This window comes from Pelobates fuscus, chromosome 4 (genome assembly GCF_036172605.1).
Source record: "Pelobates fuscus isolate aPelFus1 chromosome 4, aPelFus1.pri, whole genome shotgun sequence".
Classification (NCBI taxonomy): domain Eukaryota; kingdom Metazoa; phylum Chordata; class Amphibia; order Anura; family Pelobatidae; genus Pelobates; species Pelobates fuscus.
Genome location: NC_086320.1, coordinates 269,530,833 through 269,549,571, shown reverse-complemented (window position 1 = coordinate 269,549,571; position 18,739 = coordinate 269,530,833). Strand labels below are relative to the sequence as shown.

The window sequence follows — 18,739 nt, the reverse complement described above, 5'->3', positions numbered from 1 at the left end:
CTGCCTGGAGCCCGGTGACTGCAGGGTTAAAACGGGGGGACGGGGATGACAGGATGCTGAATGTACTGATACAGAGGTGGGTTATTATTAATGTCACCAATGACTGCAGCTGGCAGCACTGTATGGGCAGCATGGTGCAGGTCTACTGTAAGACCGTCAATGTGCTGATAATAACACATTGGGCAGTCTGCTCATATGAGAATACCAAACTGACACGATCACTTACATGGATTTATGTGTCAAAGTGTGATATATGTGCCTGTGTGTGTATATGTCAGTGTGTTTGTCAAGCTGTGTGTATATGTCAGTGTGTGTGTGTGTGTGTGTTTATCAAGCTGTGTGTATATGTCAGTGTGTGTGTGTTTATCAAGCTGTGTGTATATGTCAGTGTGTGTGTGTTTATCAAGCTGTGTGTATATGTCAGTGTGTGTGTGTTTATCAAGCTGTGTGTATATGTCAGTGTGTGTGTGTGTGTTTGTCAAGCTGTGTCAATGTGTATGTTTGTCAAGCTGTGTGTGTGTGTATATGTATCTGTGTGTCAAGGTGTGTGCATTCATCAAGGTGTGTTAATAATGTGTGTAAATACTTGCAATGTGTTGTTAAATAGTTGTGTTCTGTCATAATAAAATGTCATGTCCTTGTTCATACATATTTGCTGTGTGTGTGGTGGTGGGGGTCCGCGGTAGCTTGCCATCTCCTTGTTCATACATATTTGCTGTGTTTGTGTGGTGAGGGGCTCAGTAGCTGATGAAGCCACCTCCCTGAAATTAGTTTTTGCATGTTGGGATGTCTGACAGTATAGTGAATGTATTAGCAATAACAAGCACATGTGACCATAATTATAATTCTCCTTTCTAATAAATCAATAAATTGATAGAATATGGGGGTGGAGAGTTAAAACACTTGCAGGTTTGATTTACTGTATTGCTGTTTGTTATGCAGTATTACCAGTAAGTGTTTTTTGTTGTTGTTTTTTTTGCACACAGGAAATCTATGATTTATTGTGGCTTATGTTATGTTTTCGTTTTGCTTTTCTGTATTTTTTTGTTTAAATCCGTTTCTATGTCAGACATCTGCAATAAAAGAGGTTCTTGGCCTGTAGGAAATATTTTTACAATATGTGATGCTATATTGAAGTATACCAGTGTTGGCGAATATTTTTCCAGTTCCCAAATATTCTAAAAATATTCACCCATTCTGGTTTTCTTCTCCCTTCCCTTTTTCATTTTTACGTGGTCATTCTTCATTGGATTTCTCGCTTCTCCTCATTCCCATTGTACAGCGCTACGGAATTTGTTGGCGCTATATAAATAATAATAACAATAATTTGCGTTTCATCTCAGTCACGTCAAATAAAGCTCTCCTCTCTATGTGACCTCCCATTCCTTCACTCCTAATTCTTGTGAATGGCTTTCCTTCTTTTCCACTCAGTCCCTACAGTCTTCATTTGAATATTACCCCACTCTCTAACTTTCATACTCCTCTCCACTGACTATTCTCCTGCTCTCAAAATGTACTCTCTATAACTTGCAAATATGTGTGCCTGTCTCGCCTTCTATATAAGTATTATTTCTTACCAAGCATTTCAGTTTTCTTCCATGTCAGTCCTTTTCTCCTACACCAGATCAGTCTCTTGTGTACATCAGTCCACTATACTCTATAGTTAAAGGGACCCTCCAGGCACCCACTTCTGCCCATTGGAGTGGTCTGGGTGCCAATTCCCACCACCCTTAACCCTGCAAGTGTAATTATTGCAGTTTTTATAAACTCCAATAATTACCTTGCAGGTTTCAGTCCTCCTCTAGTGGCTGTCTATCAGACAGCCACTAGAGGGTCTTCCGTGTTCTTGGAACATGAAAAGTGTTCACTATTCATGAGGACCTCCAGCGTCACCGGAATCCCCATAGGAAAGCATTGAATAATGCTTTCCTATGGGGAGGTCTAATGTGTACGCACGTGACCATTGCCGCGCATGCACATTAGGTCTCCCCCGCTGGCTGATGTTGGGGGGGAGGAGCGTGGGCGGAGCCTGACCCAGCGCCGAGGGACATTGACGCTGTATTCAGGTAAATCACTTAATGGGTTTTAACCCCTTCAGCAACATGGGATGGGGGTGGGAGGGAGAGGGGCACTGCAAGGTCATGCAGTGCCAGGAAAATGGATATGTTTTCCTGGCACTGGAGAGTCCCTTTAAATGATGCCATATTAGCTTAGACTTTTCATGTGTCCTGTCTTTCCCACATGTGTCCTCTTCCCTTTCTGACAAACATATTCTATCTGCTGCCTGATTCTGGACCAATAAACTGTTAAAAGGAGTATGCATCACTTGACAATAATTTTTTCTTTTTTGAAACAAGCATAAATGTAGTATAAACTTGGTCAGATTGTATTGTTGGACACCCGTATTAGCTAGGGCAGTTTATTTATCCCCAAGCCCCCCCTTTCCCTCCCACCCTTTATCAGTTTCAAACCTGTCCACTAATAGCAGAAACTGGATGTCATAGTGCAGCAGCAGGAAAGCGAAACCTGACACCAGAGCCTGCTTTTCATGGTCACAAGTATCAGACACCCTCTCTTCTCCCCCTGTCAGGATGTTGAAGGTGAAGATACCTTCCATCTAGCTGCACATGTGTAAATTTGTCAGGCTTGGCCAATGCACTTACTTTTCCAGCACTTCTAGGTATAGAACACTGGTTAGGTTGCTGTCCCTCTGGAGTGTGTGTGTAAAGTGTAAGAAAGAAGAAGCAGTTACACATGAAAACAAATTATATTTACCTACTTTTACTAGCCTGCAGGGTGAGGCAACTGACTCATTCAAACCTAAAGCTTTGGAACTAGATCTTTGTCTCAAAGTGATGTGTGTCCCTTTAATGTGCACTCATACCATTGCCAACATGTTACAGGGTACTTGATAATGATATTTTAAGTGCCTTAGTATGCAACATTCCAGCTACCTTTTCATTTGGCAGGCACTATAAGTGCCATTTCAGTGACGTCTGCTTTCCATAGGTGGCACGTGCCATAGTTTCACTATCATTGAGCTTCACAGACATAGGGATTTCATGTTTATATGTCTCACAATACACAAGTGTTTTGGGATTCTTCTTATATAGTGTGACCTGGGCATGTGTCATGTTTAGGTGTCAGTTTAACCACTGTAGCAACTTTGCATGAGTACCATGCACTCGCTCTAAATGCTGAGGGTGACTTACAACTGCAGTGATTTGAGAGCTGCAGCTATAAACCAGCCCACCTGGCTGAGAAACAAAAAAAAAATAGCTTTCTCTGTCAACTAAACATTGTGTGTGCAGCGCATGCATGCTGCACCCACACGCTGTGCTGTATGAACGCAACATGAATTTGTAGTGGAGGAAGTCGGACTGGGTGCGTGACTTCCACCAGCAGCGTTCAGCAGGACGGGAGCATCTCTGCAGGTGGCGTGTTGATTTAGTGGGCCACGGTTGGGGGCGTGTTCTCCTCAAGGTGCATGTTTGGAGCGGGGCTGCAGCATCCAGGGCAGAGGTGAGGGTAGTGTTATATGAGGAGATAGCCAGTGAGGGACAGGAGAAAGTAGGGATGGATAAAAGTTGGGAATCAATATTAGCTGATAGCTGCTGGAGGTCAATATAATTCAGATTTCTTCTTAGTTGAGAGGGGTTAGGTTGAGGATGATGGGGTAAGGGGCTATTGAGAGCAAATGATAAGAGGTGGTGATCTGCGAGAGGAATTGGAGTGTTGCAGAGATTAGAGATTGTATATTGATGAGAGAAAATAAGATCCAAGGGTATTACTAGCTGCATGCGATAGCCTACTGCGATAGCCCACTGCGATAGCCCATGGTGGGAGGACAGGATGTTTCAGTGGGTGATAGCATTTTGACAGTCAGGAACGGGGGAGGAGTGAATGGACTGACTCTGTCTTTTCATTGTTGGCAGTACTGTAACAGTCCAGAAATTGATAAAGATTTCTATAGCAGTTGTAAATACCTTTTTTCAAAATACATAATTTTTATGTATTTACTGTATGTAGGCATTATGCATAGGTGTGGGATTGTATGTATGTGACTGTGTGTATAGGTCTGTGATTGTATGTGTGTGTCTATGATTGTGTATGCGTATATCTGTGGTTGTTTGTGCATATGTATATACATGTGTATGTGTTTAGAAGATAGCTCCCTAATTTGGTATCCTTAAATATAGCAATCCCACATAAGTATAACAAACAAGGCATTATTTACTAAACCATTGAAATATCAAAATTAAGAAATTAGCTTTTAAAATTGTATTACTTGTATACATTAACTATATCATATAGTTGATGAATGGCCCAAGACCATTCCTCAATGCTCAATAGGCCTAGGAAAGCCAAATGGTTAGAGACCCATGGTCTAAAAATATTCATTGCCACTGTTTTTATTTATATATATATATATATATATATATATATATATGTGTGTGTGTGTTTATGTAGCAACTGAAATGTATCCTACCCACTGTGTTCATACGTGATACAAAGTATCCAATTCAAAATGAACAGATATATTGTAGTAGACTGTGTCATAAGTAGTGAAGCACTGCATAGAACAATACCATATTTACAAATCTAATGCACACGTTTTTCTTTCTTTCTTTTTTTTTTTAAAAATAAAATAATGTTTCCAAAATTTGAATGCTCATTACATTCAGAGCAAAATTCACACAGACAAATTGTGTTCCTTTCATTCGTTTAAGAAAGAACAGACTTAAAGGACCACTCTAGGCACCCAGACCACTTCAGCTTAATGAAGTGGTCTGGGTGCCAGGTCCAGCTAGGGTTAACTAATTGTTTTATAAACATAGCAGTTTCAGAGAAACTGCTATGTTTATCAATTAGTTAAGCCTTCCCCTATTTCCTCTAGTGGCTGTCTCACTGACAGCCGCTAGAGGCGCTTGCGTGATTCTCACTGTGAAAATCACAGTGAGAGCACGCAAGCGTCCATAGGAAAGCATTATGAATGCTTTCCTATGTGACCGGCTGAATGCGCGCGCAGCTCTTGCCGCGCGTGCGCATTCAGCCGACGGGGAGGAACGGAGGCGGAGAGGAGGAGGAGAGCTCCCCGCCCAGCGCTGGAAAAAGGTAAGATTTAACCCCTTTCCCCTTTCCAGAGCCGGGCGGGAGGGGGTCCCTGAGGGTGGGGGCACCCTCAGGGCACTCTAGTGCCAGGAAAACGAGTATGCTTTCCTGGCACTAGAGTGGTCCTTTAACATGTAACACTAAAACTGAAATACCATCAATGTTACTATGGTATATGGCAATAAACATTGTCATTGTAGCACAATGTTGTATAGTAGTATCTTCTTGTATAAATGCACATTACATTCGCCAGCAAAAACATTTATCTTCCAACCTTCAATAATTGAGGTCCGCATTAGATTCAAGTAAATATGGTAAGATTTACAAATAAACAAGGCTAAAGCAATAACAGGAAAGATTGTACTCTTATCACACAGCCAAAAAGTGGCATATCTACCAAATGTGTCTAGGTCAAACTACTCTTAATTTTAAACAGAGATATCAAGCTTGAATGTTGCCTCTAAGCATAGGGATGGTTTATCTATTAGTAATCTGACTATGTTTACTTTTTTGGCCATTGCCGTTACATACAAATACTATGTACATTGCACTTTGTGTTAATTGTAAATATAAATACCTGTTTGGTATTGTAGTACTCGAAAATTGGAGCCCTGATGAAGGTGTTAAAGCGGCTCTGTCAGAAACGTTAATAAAGACTATGTTGAAATTTCACTGAAATTCCAACCGAGTCAAATGTCACTATCTATGGGTTTCAAGGTTCTCTCCTGGCGTGTCACTTTCCGTCGAGTGACTGAATTAATGGAACTGCTGCTTGGGAGTTTAACTCCCACTAATCTTGGGCAGGCCAGGAGATATTTCCTCAATGCTGCTTTTAGATTAAAGGCTTTACCCTAAACAGGATGAGTCACACTGTGCAATACTGTTTTTAATGCACGGTTAAATGTCACTCACTTTGCAAAACAAGATTTGAAAACACGTTCTGCTTGCTGAAATAAGACAGATCAGCCAATATATAGCAATTGCTCGAACAATATATAACTTATTATTGCAATAACATAAATAATGAACCCAAAGAGACTGTAAATGGCCATAGCTTTTATTGCAAGGGTTTGAGAGGCATTATACATAACCATCCCATTAAAAACACAACCAAAATTGATTAAATCTTAAAATAACTTTAAAACCAAGCGTAAACAAATACAATCCGCCTTGGGAGCTAGATTCTTATCATTGCGCCTCTGTCCATTCTGAAAATTGGAGGCAACCGTACTCCTTTACTTAAAGCCTAAGACAGATAATTGGGAGGGTGGGATGCTTGTCCTTATAATTTGAGGGAAAAGGATTAGGATGCCAAAAATGATACTCCATTTATAACAGTTTATATTATTTATACAGTGCTGCACAAGCTTGATGAACTGTAGCCAATCAGATTATCGTTCTATTTTTGCCGTGGAAATTTGATTTCAAAAAACGCGATATACCTAAACTACCAGACCTACATGACCTAAACGTATCCCCACTGCACACTATGTCCAACAATGGACAGTTACAGCGCTGGCCATAATGCCAGCACGTTGCAATATTATTATTATTTGTCTTGGTAGATTTAACATATTTCAGTGACAGAAGCTCTTAAGGCATGCAAACAATGTCACAGAAGTGATCATGAATCACAGTGTTTGAAACCAATGCTGCAGGTTTCAAAGGAGGAGAACTGGTGAGGTAATTTAATTCAAGTGATGTGTCTTGGGCGGGACAAGCTACTACAGGTGTATTGAGGAAGTGACTTGGTAAACTTTAGAATCTGCAGGGAGCTTCCTGGTTTCAGTCAGCAATTCTCAGCAAAGTTGTGTTGGAAGGATTTTCTCCACGCTCGCTCGAGCCAGGTGGCATTTTATGGTCTGTTCAATGTTCAGATTCAATTTAAGGCTTGGTCTTTTGTATTCTAGGTCATATTTTATTGTTTATTGACTGTTAAATCTTGTTGATCTTTGGGGGAATGCTTTGTCTTCAAATTGGGCAACTTCCTGGGTTCTATATTTGAAACACAAGTGACATTATAGGAGCTTGGTTTCCTTTTCCAGTTGTAGTTGCACTTTGAGCTCTGAGAAACTGTACATCTATTATTAATTTATTAAAGGAAATGCATTACTTGGTGACAAAGATACTTTGTCATGATTGCATCACTACCAAGGAGATAGTAGGTAGGTGATACAACGCTCTGTAACGGCACATGAGGCTGTTTTACTTTAATTTGCAATAGGTTATTGCTTACAAATAATTGATGCAGAGTTTTTGCTTCTAGAAGATTTGCTAGTATATTCATAAATTATGTTTTTATATTCGAAAAACTCCATGCGATTTACGCATGTTTTACACATATTTAAATTGGTTGCAATTTTGTATGATTTCCAAATTCAACTTAAAACTTTTTAAATGAGTATGTAATATTTCAATAAATTGTTAATGCCCATACAGCCACTGTCCAATTGACAGCCGCCTAGGGCCCACTGTATTATAAAGAGTGAACATGGGAAGGAAGCTCCTGTAGGGAGCCTCCATTGGCTCCACCAAGGTAAGCCCTGCTGTGCAGGGTGAGCTCATTGGATGAGCGTGTCATCTGAGTTCTCTTGGCCAGAGAATGCAGCCCACCATGGGCCAGGCTTAGTTCTGTACAGGACATTTGGCTGCTGAGGTAGTGGTGCTGTGTTACTTATGAAACTCTTCTTAAATGGTTTGACTACTACCTTCTGGCACCATAACCACTACAGCAGGCTGTAGCAGTTATGTTGCTTGGTGTGTTCCTTAAAATAGAAATAGCATGTATACAATGTATGTTGCATGTAGTTTTGGTTAAAAATACTGCTGAATAACATTTGGTAGTTATATGCTTTTGTAACCAAATGCTATTTATCATGATATTCTCATGAAAATTACTTTCCATAGTTAAATTAAAGTGGCGGCATGTTTTTTAAAAATCAATTTTCATAAATATTGGAGTAGTATTGTACTAGCATTATGATGATTAGGTTGTCAAAGCCTCCCTGTGGATACGTTGACACATGTGCAGGTGTTTATTGTGTAGCAATGGCAAATAACCAAATTTCTAAATTGCGATCTAAGTAGCTGACCTAGAGACTTTACTACTTTTGAACTAAGTTTGACGTTTGCTTTTCAATCTTTCTGTAACTCCTTATTTAATTTTATAAAGCACATTTTACATCACTGTTGTTTAATGTAAAAGCAATGGAGTTTATGTAGTGAATTAAAAACCAAATTGCTAAATTTAGGACAAAATAGCCTATTTGAACAAATTCTCCAACTGCTACAGTCCCGGCTTTAGCGTGATAAAAAAAAAAAAATTCATTATTTATTTGTATCCTAATTTTTATAAATTCAATACCGTCATGATATTGTATAATTTACAGTGGGTTTTGTAGATGGATATGGCTTTAGTTTCTATCCATTGTATATCCAAATGTTCTGCCATAATGTTGTACTAATACCTGTCTCTCTTCCAGGATAAACTATGGACTATAGAGCATATAATGCTGAACCCAAGCCACCGTTATCGAGATATTGAGAGGACAGCAGAGTACCTCCATCCAGAGAAGTGCATGCCACCACCTATACGCAACTCCATGGATAAACTGTGGTTCATAAAGGATGGCTGCGGCATTGCATGCGGTGTGGTGACCTGGTTTTTGGTTTTCTATGCGGAGTTTGTGGTTATCTTCGTTATGTTGTTGCCATCCAAAGACTTGATTTATAGCACCATTAATGGCATCATTTTTAATATTCTGGCCTTTATGGCTTTGGCATCACATTTTCGTGCTATGATCACCGATCCTGTAAGTACAGCTGGTATTCTATTTGAATTTTGTTTGTGCCAAACTAATGGATGATAAAGCACCAAGGAAACTTTAAAGTAGCATTCCCACCCTCATGGCACCTTCAGTTCTTTGAAATTGTTAACAGGCAGAAGTATCAGGGCACCATCAACCCTTCAGTTGTCAAACTATTCTGCAATAGTATAACCTCAAAGTTATATCGAACATCACAGCTGGCAACTAACTTCCTATTTTTCTGCCTCTGTAGTATGAGGAAGGTTTGGGTTAGCCACATGACCTGTGATAGGCTGAGAAGATATATAACATTCTTGAAGATATAACTGATGTGAGTGTGGAAACACTTGAGCATTATTAATAAATATATTTATTTCTAACACTAAATTGTTAGGGATTGGTCTGGACCCCCCATCCAACCCCCTTTCTTGTAAGAAAAGGTTAAAGAGTTACGGTAATCACCCATAACCAGCAACAATGTTCCTTGCCTATCCACTCCTCCTCTCGGAAATCATCAGTAGTGATGATTTCCCACACCATCTAATTCTCCCTATAGAGAAGCACTGGGAGGCATGGCACATGAGTGCAATTGCCTTGCTGGGCTAGCAATGCTTCTCATTGAAAATGTAATTGAATCTGTGCAAAGCAGTGCCTTCGACTTTGTGCTTGGTAATACAAAAAGTCAGGAAGAGTACCCTCCTATCCAGAAGCTAGTACTTCTTAATGTATTAATTTAAGAAAATGCGTTTTGAGGTTTGAAGTGTTGATTTTAAAGGGACACTATAGGCACCAAAACAACTTTAGTTTAGCTAAGCAGTTTTGGTGCATAAATCATGCCCCTGCAGTTTCACTGCTCAATCTTCTGCCAGTTAGGAGTTAAATCACTTTTGTTTTTGTTTATGTAGCCCTAGCTACACCTCCCCTGGCTGTGACTCACATAGCTTGCATGACAATTTTTTTTATTAATTTCTAATCAGTTGTTTACTTGCTTTAGAAGTTTTTACCTCTCTGTAAATTAAGCTTTAACAACGCACATAAGGATCCTGCAGAGTCTAGCAGGCTATTAACAGCAGGAAGTAAAAATGTCTAAATTAAACTGAATATGCAGTAAGAAATTAAGCATTAACATTAGATCTCTCTTTGCAGGAAGTGTTTAGGTGGACTGTGTAAGTCACATACAGGGAGGTGTGGCTAGGGCTGCATAAACAAAAAGATTTAACTCCTAAATGGCAGAGAATTGAGCAGTGAGACTGCAGGGGCATGATCAATACTCCAAAACTGCTTCATTAACCCAAAGTTGTTTTGGTGCCCATATTCAAAATTTAACAGTTCAGGAAAAAAAAGTTACTACTTCAAACTGGGTTTTTTGCCTTTTGGATCAACAGCAAAAAACAAATGTGAGGAAGGCTGAACTTGATGGACGCAAGTCTCCTTTCATCTATGTAATTTATAAAAAAAAAAAAAAAAAAAAAAAAATTTGTGCGAAATGCTGCACATACAGACTCCAGGCACCATGAAATGGTTATGGTGCTTGGAGTAACCCTTTAAGGACACAAGCAATTTTGGCATTTTGCATTTTGGCATTTTGTCTTCAACCACCATTTCTATCTTTATTATTTGTTGCACCAACACATATTATACACCATTTGTTTAAAGGACAAAATGGGCTTAAAAATATATCTTTTTTAAAAAGTAAAACACATTTGCCAAGAAGAGTGTGTACATAATTAGTGCAGTTTAAGAAAAGTCATTCAAAATAACTTAAATTCATTTGTTCGGATTTACAGAATACATCATGCCTAAGATTTTGGTTTCATTTTTGGAATTACAGGTTACAAAATATAAGGAGTAAAACAGTAGTGTATTTTGGTTTTGTGCTGCCCTAGGCATGACTAAACCTACACACCCCCCATCTAAATGTACCTCACACCTGCCTGCCAAGGCCACACTTCTTCCTGTTTAAGATCCACCCCTTCCTCTTTTTTGGTCCCATCTCTTTCTATTTAGGCTCCACCATTTCCTCTTTGAGCTCCACCTTTTCATCTCTGGCCTCAAACAACTTATGAAAGCAATCTTTGCCATCAAACAGGTTACCGGTACCATCTTTGTCCCAAAACAACCTTACAGTGCAAGCTTTGTTCCCAACCAGCTTATCAATGCCATTTATGTCCCCAAACAGTGTATTGGTAACATATTTACACTTAAACAGCTTGCCACATGCATCTATGTCCACAAACAGTTTGCCAGTGCCATCTGTAATATCATGCCACTAAACTTTACATGCATAAACTTGGTATAACATGGCAATCGGCTATAACTGCATAAACTGGTATGACATGGCAATCAGCTGTAAAAGCATAAACCAGGTATATCTTGACAATGACCTGTAGAGCACCTCACTCTGGAGTCGCTGTCTCTTAGCGAAAGCCGGGATGTAACATCAAAGTTATTCAAGCTGGAAAAGTAGAGGTGTAATGTCTAACTCACAGAATGCATCAATTTCCAGGAGCACTGTTACTGACGCAAAGTGGCTGAACTCTGAGGCATCCCTTTTTATCCACCATGGTCGATAAAGCTCACATTCTATATGTATAAAGATAGGCTCATTTATATATAGTGACAGCCATATAGTATGTTTGTATAAAGATAGGATCATTTTACATATTGACAGCCATTGTGTGTGTAGCAATACTTCATGTGTATACCTTCGCAAAGGATCAAAATTAAACCTCACCCTAATCTTATTCCGAACCCTAATCCTATGCCTATCCTTAATCCTAATTTAAATCCTAATCCTATCATTTTATGTTTGGACTCCCAGAGGATGTCAACAGACAATTTCCCTTGCTGATTTCAGCAGAGGTATTACCTTGCTGGCCCTAAACCGAACCTTAATTAATTTAATCCTAATCCCCAAGGACTGCTGCAAATATCAGTACTGATATTGGCACTGGGCATTCTAAGATAAAACAGTAACGTGGTATGATGCTGCTATCTACTGGGTGTTTTGCCAGTGAAGGGAAGATTCTTGTCATACTAAAAATGCAATGCCATAACACTGTGCACTGTGGTCGGTGCTGGGCAACTGGCAAAGCCTAATTATAATGGCATGGGGATGAGTATCAAGAGCTCAATAGATGTAAATGGCTTTATGCAGTGCTCACTTTCAATTCTGCATACAGTTCACCAGTCAGTCAGGGGCCACTAATTTTGGTTCCAGTTAACAGATACTTGGGTCTAACTGTGTGAGCATTAATTTAACCCTACTCTTACCAGTTTGTGCCATCTGTGGATTTACCTGGTCATAGCCATAAAGTCTACAAATATGGAGTTCACAGGAATTGTGGGGGTTATATTTGGGCAGGGTGGATAAAAATCAGTGATAACATTAAAGAACCACTATAGGCACCCAGACCAATTCCACTCAATGGGTGCCAGGTCCATCTAGTGTTAACCCTGTAAATATAGCAGTTTCAGAGATTGGGGTCCTATATGTGTTTGTGTGGCTTTCCTGTGTGCTCAATATCTTATGCCCGTGCCATAAAGCTCTCTAATCCGCGTCAATGCTCTGACCGGCTTGTGGGTTGTGTATTGGACAACCCCTGATTTTAGAGGGAAGATAAATAAAAATGAGAATAAAATTACAGTATGCATTTGCTACCAATATGGTTTACACAATGCATACATTGATATTCATAATAACTTTAAAAACTATTAATAAAGTGTCACCATTTAATTTTTTGTCATGATAACTACCTGCATACTAGGTGGTTAAAGGACTACTATAGTGTTAATAGGCCCCCCCCCACCCTCATGCCCCCTCCCGCCAGGCTCAAGAGGGGGGGAGGGGGGGGAGGGGAAGACAAAATAGTCCCTACTTTTTCTTATGTTTCAAAGAAAACTAGAGCAGACAGGAAGAAATGAAGAACAGATCCTGAGAGAGGGAGAGAAGAGGAAGCGATTGGGGAAAGGTAAGTTCGGCATGACAGGTCCGCTTTAAAGGAATACTATTGCATTGGGAATACAAAACTGTATTCTTAACACTATAGTGTCAACCCATCCTACCTGGTCATTTGAGGTTAAAAACCCTTTGAGCACTTACCTCTTTCGAGTCTCCTCCTCCAGCGACGGCACGCCAATGGAGGAACCCAATGCACATGCGCTGTGCATGCATTAGAGCATCCCCAGAGGAAAAAAAATTAATTAATGCCTTCCTATGAAAATTTTGGAGATGCTGGATGTCCTTATGCAAATTGTGAGTTTAAACTACCCAGGTGTTAAACATTCCTAGTGGGTGGTGATTTTAGGAGTTATATAAGGGTTGTTAGCTTGGCTAATATAGCTTGGTTGCTACATCTAAGTGCTGCTTTAAAGTGTTTTACTGGAGATATTCTGGAGATAAACTGGAGGTAATCTGAGGTATTCAGGAGGACAAAAAAAATTAAAGATTTGTTTGATTTAAATTATTCACCTCATTAAAATGGCAGACTTAGTTCAGTGTAATAGTTGTTATGCATTTGTTTCACGTTTTAGAGATATGGATGCTGTCTAATCTGTGGACAGTTCTCTATATTGCAGTAGGAAATTTTATTTTTGAAGTCTGAGATTTGTAAATTATCTGGTAAACAAACTCAGGCTGGAACTACTGCAAAGCCACTGCCGCAGAGACCTACTAGGAATGGCAGATGGATTACTGTAGGATCTGGTAGACTTAGAGTTGTGGATAAAAGGCATATTGCACAGTCTGTTGCTCTACATAATTAATTTTCAGCACTTTCAGAGTGTAATGGTGTTATGGAGACAAGCTCAGGCACCAAGTGTAGTGGTGTTGTGGAGACCGGCTCAGGCACCAAGTGTAGTGGTGTTGTGGAGACAGGCTTGAAGACTATGGTGAGGCCTAAAAGAAAACAGTTGTTGTTGGGGGATTCTATCGTAAGAGGTGTGGAGATGGACAATGGTGGTTGTGATGGGCCTGCTGGCACTCCGACCGAGTACCTCCGCCAATCGATGCTTCTAGTGCTTGCCGAGGACTCCAAGCACTCCAACAGACACCATCAGCACTGCAGACTTATCCCACCCCCCAAGCATGAGCCAAGGCTTCAAGAAAGGGTCAAGCAGGGCTGTTTAATGAGCACACAAAAGCAACAGCACTCCTGCAGCAAAACAACTCCTCCTCAGAGGAAAACAAAATGACAGTTCAGATCACTCAGTGTTTGAATATATGACAGTTATTGGAAGTTGCAGAACTGTGCCAGTACCATTTAAAGGGCCAGAACAGTCTTTTAAAACACCAATAAGTCCAAATGGTGTTTCTAACTGGCAAAATCTCCCAGGGACCATAGTCATACGGCAAGAGGCTGGTAATTAGTCCTCTCCAGGCACAAGTGGCGAAGAGGGGGAGACTAACCAGGTACCTGACCTTCTGTCGGTCAGTACCTGAGTTAGGTGAGTAGCCCACCTACAACAAACAGTTAACATAGTAGCCCACCCACAACACACCGTTACTGCACGTGGTGATTCCTGGTGTCCGACTCTGGCCTGTATGTCCCAGGTTGCTGAGGGGAACTAGTGGGCAGAGGCCAGCGTTTCTGCTGGAAGGGGGTCAGTGGAGGCTAACATCTTCTCCACTAAACCCAGTACCAGGTTAGGGGTTGGCTGTGGAGGGGAGGGGTCGCCTACCTCCTCCTGGTACTCCTGCTGCCGCTGGGGAGCGAGACCGGCTGTCTCCTCTTCCTAGGGCTCCAACTGCAATTGGGGATCTGGGCCGGCTGCCCAGCAACCCTGTAGGGATGGTGGAGAGACCTCGATCCCATCTCCACCTGGCGTTTGGGGGTCCTCCAAGGACCAGTCCATGAGGTCCTCTACCTCGGCTACCTCTGGTTGCTGTTGGGGAGGGAGACCGGTTGTCTCTTCTTCCACTAACACATTCAGCCGCTGGAGAGGGAGGCCGACTGTCTCCTCTCCTGATAAGACATACTGCCGCTGGGGAGGAAGGACGACACCTTCTGTTCCCTGGGAGGCACACTGCTGTTGCGGAGGGAGACCGATTGTCTCCACTCCCTGTAGGATACACTGCCACTGGGGAGGGAGACCAGTTGTCTCCTCTCCCTGTGAGATGTACTGCTGCTGGGGAGTAGGACTGCCTGTCCTTACTCCCGATACTTCCAGCTGCAGCTGGTGATCTGGGCTGATTGTCCAACATCCCTGAAGGGCCGGTGGAGAGACCTCGGTCCCATCTCCACCTGCCTGTTGGGGTTCCTCCCAGGACCAGTCTATGAGATCCCCCAGGACTTGGGAATAAGGACCACCTGCCTCCTCTCTCTGTAGCTCTGGCTGCAACTGGGGATCTGGGCCGGCTGCCCAGCATCCCTGTAGGGCCGGTAGAGAGACCTCGGTCCCATCTCCACCTGCCTGTTGGGGATCCTCCCAGGACCAGTCTATGAGGTCCGCTTCCTCGGGTACCTCTGGTTGCTGCTGGGGAAGGAGACCGGTTGTCTCTTACCTCTGCACGGTGCACTGCCGCTGGGGAGGGAGACCAGTTGTCCCCAGCCCCAGTCTCCACAATCTAAACTCACATTCCCATGCTGCTTGGTTCTCCTCATCAAACTCTTGCATGATATGGACGATCACCTCTTCCGAAGGGTCTGGGCCATACTCGACTAGCCGCTTCTTTACCTCCGCGATGTAAGCGTTGCCCTCATAGCAATAGGTCATGTTTGCTTGGCCCAACTCTGGGCCACTAGCGCTCCGATCTGCGCCTTGGATTCCACTGTAGACAGGGGTGCTGTACGAGTGCTATTGTCGCCCTCACTTGTAGCTCCGTAACGTTACCAGTGTCTCCAAGCTGCTTCTCCTCACACTAGGACGCCATCCCACCCCTTGCCACTAAATGTGACGGGCCCGCTGGCACTCCAACCGAGTACCTCCGCCAATCGATGCTTCTAGTGCTTGCCGAGGACTCCAACCGACACCATCAGCACTGCAGACTTATCCCATCCCCCAAGCATGAGCCAAGGCTTCAAGAAAGGATCAAGCAAGTCTGTTTAATGAGCACACAAAAGCAACAGCACTCCTGCAGCAAAACAACTCCTCCTCAGAGGAAAAAAAAATGACCGTTAAGTTCAGTCAGTGTTTGAATATATGACAGTTATTAGAAGTTGCAGAACTGTGCCAGTACCATTTAAAGGGCCAGAACAGTCTTTTAAAACACCAATAAGTCCAAATGGTGTTTCTAACTGGCAATATCTCCCAGGGACCATAGTCATACGGCAAGAGGCTGGAAATTAGTCCTCTCCAGGCACAAGTGGCGAAGGGCACTTCGTCACACAGGTCTTGTGAGATTTCTTCCCGGAGCAACTGCTCACAGAGACAGGAGACGTATTTGTAATATTGTTAAGCGAACAAAGCAGGAAGGGGAATTGGATGTACTTGTCCATCTAGGGACAAATGACTTGGCTTGCAATGAGGTTTCAGAGGTTAAGGAAGTTTTTAGTGTTTTTTGCCAATGATATACGGCAGGTTGCTTCCACACTGTCATTCTCTGAAGTTCTGCCTGTGCATAGCACTCAGCACGGCAGGCGGATGCGTATTAGGGACTTTAACTTGTGGCTTGGTGAATGGTGTCGGGAGCAAGGATTTGGCTTAATTTCTCATGGTAGTTCTGTTTGGAATGGAAATAAATTGTACAAAAAATATGGTTTGCATCTTTCTCAAAAGGGAACAAATGTTCTCAGGGAGCAGTTCAGAGGTTTTGCTAGGATGTTTTTAAACTAGGAAGGGGGGTGCAAAAACATCAATCCAATTGCCCCCCAAAACAAGGACAGAAGGTGCCTGTAGCAAGTGTGTTAAAAAATTATTAGTCTACAAATGCTCGCAGTTTATGGAGTAAGATTCATGAACTTGTGGGTATAATGGCAACTGATAATGGAGATTTAGTCACTGTTACAAAGACATGGTATAATGAAAAAATGACTGGGACATGGCAATACCAGGGTGCTCTTTACGTAGAAAAGACAGGGAAGGCAAGAAAGGGGAGGGCTGGCCCTGTATGTGAAGGATTGCATAAAATCTGGCCTAATAAAAGTTAGTGAGCGAACATAGAGTCCGTTTGGGTTATGTTAGAATTTGGTAATCACACAGTAACTCGTGTAGGTGTGATTTATAGGCCCCCAGGACAAATAGAAGAGTTAGATAATCTTCTAGTTGTGGAAATAGCTAAAATGACAATGAAGGGGGAAGTTATCATGGGTGACTTTAATCTTCCTGATGTGAATTTGGAAAGCCAAAATAGCTGTTTGTGACAGGAGCAAACATATTGGTTGAGGAGCCAACTCGTAAAAAGGCCATACTAGATTTCGTGTTAACAAATGGAGATTTGGTATCCGATATTAGTGTAGGTGAAATTTTGGAATCCAGTGATCATAAGTCAGTGTGGTTTAATATAAGAACAGTGACTGAGTCACACCACACAAAAACAAAAGTTTTAGACTTTAGAAAAGCAGACTTTTCTAAAATTAGAATGTGTGAAGGAGTCATTATCAGACTGGAGCAATTTAAATGGAGTCCACGAGAAATGGGATATTTAAAAGTTGCACTGTTGAAGGCAACAGAAAATTGCATTAGGCTAGTCAGTAAAAGAAAAAAATCAAGAAACCACTGTGGTACTCCGCAGATGTGGCCAATATAGTAAAAAACAAAAAGTTAGCATTTAGTAATTATAAAAAAAGCAGAGTGAGGGAGACAGAATGAGCTATAAGATTAGGCAGAAAGAGGCTAAGCAATTTATAAGAGCTTCCAAATCAAACACAGAAGAGAAAATAGCACAGTCAGTAAAAAAAAAAAAAAAGGATGCATAAATGCATAAATGAGAAATGAGAAAAGTAAAGTAAAACAAGGATTAGTTAGATTAAAAGCAAAAGAAGGAAGGTATGTAGAAGAGGATAAAGGTCTAGCTGACTGCCTCAATTAATATTTTTGTTCAGTATTTACACATGAAAATGAAGGAAAGTGGCCTCAGTTAGGAAAAAGGACAAATGAGTCATTTGTTTCATGTGAGTTTACAGAGGAAGAGGTTCTATTTCAACTGTCAAATGTAAAGACAAATAAGTTAATGGGACCTGATGGAATACACCCAAAGTTATTAAAAAAAAAAAGCTTAGTGGTGTACTAGCAAACCATTAACAGATGTATTTAACCAATCATTGTTAACAGGAGTAGTCCCAGAAGTTTGGAAGTTAGCGAATGTTGTGCCCATTCACAAGAAAGGTAATAGGGAGGAGTCAGGCAACTATAGGCCAGTAAGTCTTTCTTCAGTAGTGGGGGAAGTAATGGAAACCATGTTAAAGGATAGGATTGTTGAACATCTAAAATCACATGGATTTCAAGATCCGAGACAACATTGGTTTGCTTCAGGGAGATCATGCCAAACCAATCTTATTGATTTTTTTGTTTGGGTAACTAAAATAATTGATCAGGATGGTGCAGTAAACATTGGTGTGTGCTCGTAATTATTTCCGTGGGTCTTCGTCTAGGGGTTCATTCAGGTTTTGAGCGGTCCCAAACACGGCCCTGGGAGTCACAAAACCTGGAATTTGTGCTACATGTTGTTCAATCATAATTCACCTCTTTTTATATTAAGTGCATCCACACTTATTATATATCATTTTGCTTAGAAGAAACCGGGCTTTCATTTCATATCACATATTTATATATACAACATAACTGAATGTGAATAAAATCTAAAACAGTGTGAGAAATAAAAAAAAATATTTTGCAAGTTCTGCATTACATATTAACTGTGAATATTATAATACTGTTAGATA

General features: G+C 41.3%; 1 protein-coding gene across 4 annotated transcripts in view; it reads left to right on the top strand.

Annotated features, from left to right (window-relative positions):
- ZDHHC3 (zinc finger DHHC-type palmitoyltransferase 3) overlaps positions 1 to 18,739 on the top strand; it is a 71,274-nt gene that overhangs the window by 211 nt on the left and 52,324 nt on the right. For 2 of the 4 annotated variants that reach the window (XM_063452105.1, XM_063452109.1), the window contains exons 1-2: positions 6,886 to 6,972; positions 8,595 to 8,924. In XM_063452105.1, coding sequence (XP_063308175.1) covers positions 6,970 to 6,972; positions 8,595 to 8,924 — 333 coding nt within the window. In that variant the 5' untranslated portion in view covers positions 6,886 to 6,969. Of the gene's footprint in view, positions 1 to 6,885; positions 6,973 to 8,594; positions 8,925 to 18,739 lie in introns of those variants that run through there. The other 2 variants (XM_063452107.1, XM_063452106.1) reach the window with 1 other exon arrangement.